Here is a 7,674-nt window from a genome sequence, read left to right as displayed (position 1 = left end):
CCCCCCCCCCTTCCTTCCCGGCTTCCTTGCTTTCTATCTTGTCACTAGGCTTTTACAAATCAAAATATTCCGACTCAATTTTTAAAAGTGCAACAAAGAGAAATTTCTGTAACTTTTAAAAGTGCAGAAAATAATGAAAATGAAACGAATAAATGAACAAAGAAATTGGGTTATCTCTGAACATACAGGGTTACTCATAAAGGATGAGACCGGAAACAACGATTTAAAGGTTAAATTAAGTCTTCTGCTTTGAATATAATCGTTTAATGGCATATTAAATGATTTGATGAAGAAAAAAGTTTACCGTTGCAGGGATTCATGAATATTAGTTAACAAACAATATAAATTATGTACAGTCGTCTCTGCAGTCTCACCCTGTATTAAATACAGTGTTCGCAAAAAAAAAGATACTCTTGCGTTTAAGGCAAATATTTAGACTTTCAGACTCAGAGGCTATCGGTGTTATTTTAATTGAATCTGAATTTAAAAAGGGGAATGTCCGATTGAAAACGGTATTCTTTAAACTGCAAACTAGACAGAAGGAGAAGACCGGATCTGTTCTTCATTTTAAAAATAAAAACATAGATACAGGGTGTTCCACGAAACATAACAGCTGGTGAATAGCTTTGAATGTCTTCTTCCATGTACTTTATTGGAAATTAAAGAATTTTTGCAGTTTATTTCGTTAAAAAATCTTTTTACTCATATATATTTTACTTTGAAATCAGTTTTAATTTAAATTTATTTAAGAAGACATTTAAAACTATTCACTTACTGTCATGTTTCCCGGGACACCCTGTACATAATTCCTATCTACAATTAGACAAAAATTTCAGGGTGCCGTTGTCATACGTACGAACAGGGTGTCCCACGAAACATGACAGTTAATGAAAAGTTTTGAATGTCTTCTTCCATATCAAGTATCATGTATTAAAGACTTTTCGCAGTTTATTTTGCTAAAAGATCTTTTACTTAACTATATTTTACTTTATTAGATATTAAAGAAATTTTGCAGTTTGTTGCGTTAAAAAAATCTTTTACTCATATATATTTTACTTTGAAATCAGTTTTATCATAAATTTATTCAAGAGGACATTTAAAACTATTCACCTACTGTCATGTTTCCCGGGACACCCTGTACATAATTCCTTTCTAAAATTATATAGACAAAAATTTCAGGGTGCCGTTGTTATAGTACGACATACATGCAACTCACAATGGATGGTTACTTGAAGCAACTTGAAGTCTCTGTAAGTTATTTTTTTCCTTGCTTTCCGAAGCATCGTTTATAATGAATGGGTTTCCGTAAAAGTTTGGCGGAAAGCCATAGTTTGATTATACGTCTGCAATATTTTTACGAGTTTGTACATTTGAAGAGATGGGAAATTACCCAAAAATCTTGTCAAATTTAATATGCTGAACCCCTGTAACTCGTGTACTCAAAAGTACAAAAATCATGAATGTATTGTTGTCTGAGGCAGAATCTGAAGATTTTCAGGTAAAAATTTTTTAAAAATTTCTAATAAAAGTCTAAATGTGACCTTAAATTTATTAACATTTACCAAAATGCAAAATAGACCTAGACTTCCAAAGTTTTTATGTTAAAAAACCTGGTTTTGATCCATTATTGTGTGCCTTAAGTTTCTGATCAGAAATTATTTGTACAGTGTACACTATACACTACACTGAGCCCGAAATTTAAATTAGTATAGTTGAACGAAACTCCCGAGTTTCCTTTTTTGGGGTCTTATTTGCGTAGATTTTGATTTAAGAGATTGGGAAAAAAATGGAGAATATAAACAAACTATAAAAATAATATTTCATTGCAAAAATATTAATATTCACAAAACTACCTAACCCCATTCGTGAAACCCGGGTTTTAAAACTGGTTTTAAGAACGATACCCTGTTTTAAGTTTTGGGCTCTGCACACTATACACTGCACACATGTGCATTGTACACTGAACAAAGTTAAGTTCGGAAAAAGAATACAATTGTGCTGGTCCAGAATAACGGACAGTCATTGGTTTTTTATTTTTCGAAACATAATCGCTATAATTTTGACTTCGTACTTTATAAAGTTTGAGAAAAGAAATTAATAATGGTGGAACAAAACTTCAGTAAGGTTACAGTGAGGAACAAAAATCCCGGAAAACCGTTCAACACGATCAAAGTTTCAACTCGGTCGATCAACACCGCTTCTCGATCGACGAAAATGGCGACTCTGCCAGCAAAAATGGCGCGAACTCCCGTCACCAAGGCCAAATTCTTTACCTCTACAATAAACAAGAAAAAAGATGAAACGAAAGAGAAAAAGAAGAATCCTGATCTTGAGGAGAAGTTGTCGGTGGCCGATTTGTCCGGTATAAGTGTGATCAAAACCTCTCCACCACCAAAAAGAAAAGTTTTTTTCGGCGATAGACACGCAGAAGCGTTGAAAATAAAGGATGAAAAAGTATTAAGGTATAAGAAAAAGAAATTTTGAATTCACATTGTTTTTATCAGATGTATACTGATGTTCATTTTAAACTGTGCATTGTACATAGTAATTTCTACAATTGACATTGCACTTTGCAAAACAGAGGGNAGTAAAAAAATGTAATTGTCAAACTGGTTTTCTTGCTCTCATAAATTAACATGTTAAGCAGTCATACTTTCCGTGGTTTTTCGTCGGGTTGTTTTTTAAATTCAATTTTATTGAAATGAATGTTATTGCTATTTTTTGTTTTGTTATAGTTATTTTCATGTCTACTATTATTGTTAACATTTGATCATAGTTTTCTTTATTGTCATTGTTATTGCTATTGATATTTAAGTTCTATTTTTATTTCATTTGTCATTATTATTGTTTTTAACATTCTTATTCCTATTGGTATTTTTGTTATTACTTTTTTGGTTGTTATTTTTATTATTGTCATTGTTATTACTATCTGTATTGCCATTGTCATTACTACTGTTGTTGTTATTTCGTCGTTAGTGTTATGGTTATAATTGTGTTTTTGTCATTGTTATTGCTATCGTAATTGTGGTTATTGTTGTTGTTAGTGTTATGGTTATAATTTGTGAAATTGACATAGTTATTGCTATTGTGATTGTCATCATTATTGTTATTTTTTGCTATTTTTTTGTTTTTGTTATTGTTATTGTTATTGTTATTGTTACTGTTACTGTTACTGTTACTGTTATTGTTATTGTTATTGTTATTGTTATTAATATTATTGTTATTGTTATTGTTATTGTTATTGTTATTGTTATTGTTATTGTTATTGTTATTTGTTTGTTTTTGTTTTTGTTGTTTTATTGCTTTTGTTATTGGTATTAATTTTTGATTTGATTAGAAGTGCTATTTTTATTGCTTTTGTCATTACTGTTGTTTTTACAATTCTTATTGCTATTGGTATTTTTATTATTACTGTTATGGTTGTTATTTTTGTTATTTTCATTGTAATACCTATTGTTATTGTTGTTATTATTGTTGTTAGTGTTATGGTTATAATTTTATTAATTGTCATTGTTTTTGCTATCTTTATTGCAATTGTCATTACTATTGTTTCACTATTCTATTGTTATTTTGTCATTATTAGTGGTATGGTTATAATTGTGTTATTGTCATTGTAAAAGCTATTTTGCTATTGTTGTTGTTGTTGGTGTTATGGTTGTAATTGTATTATTGTAATTTTAAATGCTACTTTGTTATTGTTATTGTTGTTGTTAGTGTTATGGTTGTAATTGTGTTATTGTCATTGTAAAAGCTATTTTGTAATTGTTATTGTTGTTGTTAGTATTATGATTAGTGTTATGTCATTACTTTTGTTTTTACTATTCTTATTGCTATTGGTATTTTTATTATAAGTGTTATGGTTGTAATTTTTGTTGTTGTCGTTCCTATTGCTGTTTTTATTGCTTATGTTATTGCTAACTTTATTGCCATTGTAATTACTATTATTTTACTATTCTATTGTTTGTTTGTTGTTGTTAGTGTTATGGTTAGTTTTGTGTTATTGACATTGTAATAGCTAGTTTGTTATTGCATGTTATTGCTATTTATATTATTATATTTTTGTTATTGTTATTGTTTTGTGTTATTGGTATTAATTTATGATTTGATTAGAAGTGCTGTGTCAGACCTAGAAAAGAAAGTTTGTAGATTGGAAACCTTAAACTCCGCGGCAAATATCAAAATTAATACTTTAAACACACAGCTTCAGGTAATTTTTCATATGCTTTTATTTAAACATAGATATGTTCGAAGACGCTTTTTTAAATTTAAATTTTAAATTTTTTAAATAAATATTTTGATTGGTTGAGGAGAAGGATCGGTACATCAGAGATCTGGAACTCCGACTTCCACGAGTTCTTCAAGATATATCAAAGTAATTTTAATATAAAAATATTTTACAAATATGCAGTGATTTCACAACATAGCAGAATTGCTGACAGTTGTGGAAAGACCTGAAGATCGTCTTCGATCTTTAAAATAAATTGCGGCAACTGTTTGTCAACCTAATTTTACAAGTATGATACTTGAAAATTATCACATAATAATCCCAGTCCTGCCATTTCCATGCACTGTAGAAAAGTCACACACAAAATTTTAATCTTTTACATAAAACTTTACAGTATAATTTTAAAAGCACAAATTGATTATAAAAGGCAGACTTCATTTTAAAATATGTCAGGATAAGGTTATTTAATTTATGGCAAAAAGTTATAATATATATATAGACTATATTAGATTTATTTAGATCCAAATCTAGTTTTTATTGTAATGTATGTAACCATGATAACTTACCGAATAAAAATAATATATAAAATAAATTAAAGAAATGTGTCCAGGGGTATAGGGGGTAGAGATGGGTCAGGTAGGACTAGAAGAGAGGTTCAAGAATCCATGAGAAGAAATCATAAACTTAACGCGAAGGTAAGAAATTAATTTCCGTTTATCTAAAGCATTATAACTAATCGTATTTTTAAAATCTTTCAACCGTTAAACTAGTCAAATTAGGGTCTTCAGGGTTTTTAGACTTGATCTAAAAAATAAGTATATGGTGTGGTTTTTTGATCGTATTGTAACGGATTGACGTTGAGTTGAAAATAGTTAATGAAAGGCCTATTAAAAGAAAATCAAATTTTTCAAATCTCGCCCGAATTGTGAGCATTTTTCTTTATTCACAACAAATTCATAGATTATTTGTATATTTTGTATTTTGTTGCAAATGATATCAAAAAGAAACCTATTCTAAGCTTCATTTACTTTAACTGGCGAAGAAAACACTTAAGTGACTGTTAAACTCTCAGATTTAAGTGAGATACAACGATTTTTAGCTGAAGAAATACACGAATGGAATTTCACAATTGTATCTTACTCAATAACGCAAATCTATCAGTTTCTTAAGTGTTCTGTTCTGCAGTTTGGGTAAAGGAAGCTTAAAAGAAATTATTGATATTCTTTACAGTTAAAGATATTGAAAATATGTATTTATCAAATTTTGTGTAGAGAAAAATTCCCAAGATTACGTATTGGATTCAGATGAGATTTGAAAACTTTTATTTTCTTTTTAGGTCCTATAATCTGTTTCGTACCATCATAGATTAACACCATATACTTTTTTTAGATCAAGTTCAAAGTCCCTGTTGACCATATATTTGACTAGTATGAAGTAACTTTTCCAAGCCCAGTGTACACCAATATTTAACTATTTTAATTAAAGGAATAGAGTCTTTGTCAAGCCAACTTAGGGTTGCAAACATATACAGATTAGAAAATCAATGTCGTAATCCTTTAATATTTCAAAAAATGTGATCCAACAGAATTCAAAGTTTTAAGTATTAAATAAAGGCATAATAAGAGAAGTTCACCCATCTAATCTCATTCTAAACAGCTCAACCTATCTGTCCTTGGTGAAAACTACGAATTTTATTAAAATGAGTTAATTCTCTTTAAATGAGATAATCTCTTTAAACGAGTTAATCTTTTAGAATGAGTTAATGTTTTTTGAATGCGTTATTCTTTTTGAATGAGTTAATCTTTTTGGATGAGTTAATCTCTTTGAATGAGTTATTCTTTTTGAATGAACTAATCTCTTTGAATGAGTTAATCTCTTTGATTTAGTTGATCTCTTTGAATGAGTTAAACTCTTTGAATGAGTTGATTTCTTTGAATGAGTTAAACTCTTGACTTGAATAGATGAAGGAGTTGGAGTGTGAGCTAGGGTGGAAGGAGAAGGAGAAGGAGGGTTTAAGAGCAGCATGTGATCTTCTCAGAGCAAAGTGTAAGGAGAGGGATCAACATTTCAGGTTTTCTAAATTTCAAACATTTTATCCAAAATAATTGCAAAATATGAATGATTGTTTCAAACTTATCATTATTTTCAGAGAGGTAGGTTTTAGCAGCAAGTCATCTTGAAGTAGGAATTTGGACTTTTCTACACTTAAAAGCTGAGCTTTTTTATTATTATTTAAAACTATTTGAAAATTTGCTATATGCTTTATAAAAATATCAAAAATAAGTTGGACCTGGTTCAAGACTGTTCTTGAAATATTTACAGATTAAATATTTTATGACCAGAGAGTGGCCATCTTTAATGAAGAAAGGAATCAGCTGACGGATCAGCTGATGAGCATGGAGCACATCAAAGAAGAAAATTTGCTATTAGGAAATCTTGGCAAGGCTATCAGAATGTGTTCTTTAAAAGGATTGTCGATGTCATAGTTTCGAGCGACTAGTAAAATTATTTCATATTTCAAATCAGCTTCAAGGCATAACATATCTATACAAATAAGCAATCATAATGTAGTTCTGACTCGCCTTACCAGGATAGGTTGCTAGGATATGATAACGTTACATGTCTGATTCATAACGGTACCCTTGAAACATGTATACAAGTTTACAATAAGGAAGATTACGTCGTTTCAAAAGTATCAAATGCATCTCTTTTGCTGAGACAAAGATTTAAAGGGTATGATTGCGAATCTTGGCATGCAACTCTTTAAATGAAGGAACGTCGGACAATCCCTTTATTTGAAAACAAATTTACCTTTGTTTAAAAGTTTTACCAAGACCTTGAATTCAGAATCTCAGTGCAAGAGCTTGAGCAAAATCAACAGATATCTACAAGGGAGACATTTTTATTTTTTAATTATAAAATTAAAACTTTAATCCATATTTTCTATTTTTAGAAAAGTTGAATGCAGGTCAGCAGGAAATGAATGAAAAACTTAGGTATAGAAAAATTCACCTAAAAATTTCCCGATATTTTTTTACATCACAAAAGTGATAACATTTTTTTTATCTTTAAATCAGGAAAGAATTTTCTTTTAACTGTTTCTCTTTAGAAAATAATCCAACATTTTCACAGCATTTAAAACCATATTTTTTTTCAGTCAAGTTCGGTCTGAAAACACTTTTCTTTATTCCGAAATCAGGTGACTTATATTCTCATAGAGATACTATTCTAGTTCGATCATTATAGCTAGGTTTAATTTATATTCGGAAATCAGGTGACTTATATTCTCATAGAGATACTATTCTAGTTCGATCATTATAGCTAGGTTTAATTTATATTCGGAAATCAGGTGACTTATATTCTCATAGAGATACTATTCTAGTTCGATCATTATAGCTAGGTTTAATTTATATTCGGAAATCAGGTGACTTATATTCTCATAGAGATAC

The 7,674-nt window shown here is 29.5% G+C and overlaps 1 protein-coding gene across 1 annotated transcript in view; it reads left to right on the top strand.

The window, feature by feature from the left end:
- The window catches only part of LOC111711113 (uncharacterized), a gene marked incomplete in the record, with an annotated part of 11,857 nt that overhangs the window by 499 nt on the left and 3,684 nt on the right, over window positions 1-7,674 (top strand). Inside the window, 10 exon segments of the mRNA XM_023485366.1 lie at window positions 2,121-2,462; window positions 4,111-4,207; window positions 4,308-4,372; window positions 4,836-4,920; window positions 6,187-6,296; window positions 6,375-6,378; window positions 6,568-6,655; window positions 7,073-7,117; window positions 7,179-7,221; window positions 7,383-7,424. Of these exon segments, the coding sequence (XP_023341134.1) occupies window positions 2,215-2,462; window positions 4,111-4,207; window positions 4,308-4,372; window positions 4,836-4,920; window positions 6,187-6,296; window positions 6,375-6,378; window positions 6,568-6,655; window positions 7,073-7,117; window positions 7,179-7,221; window positions 7,383-7,424 (827 nt within the window).

Source organism: Eurytemora carolleeae, unplaced genomic scaffold (assembly GCF_000591075.1).
Source record: "Eurytemora carolleeae unplaced genomic scaffold, Eaff_2.0 scaffold1098, whole genome shotgun sequence".
In the NCBI taxonomy this organism is placed as follows: domain Eukaryota; kingdom Metazoa; phylum Arthropoda; class Copepoda; order Calanoida; family Temoridae; genus Eurytemora; species Eurytemora carolleeae.
Note: the sequence above shows the minus strand (reverse complement) of the source record. Positions and strands in the feature narration are given on the sequence as shown.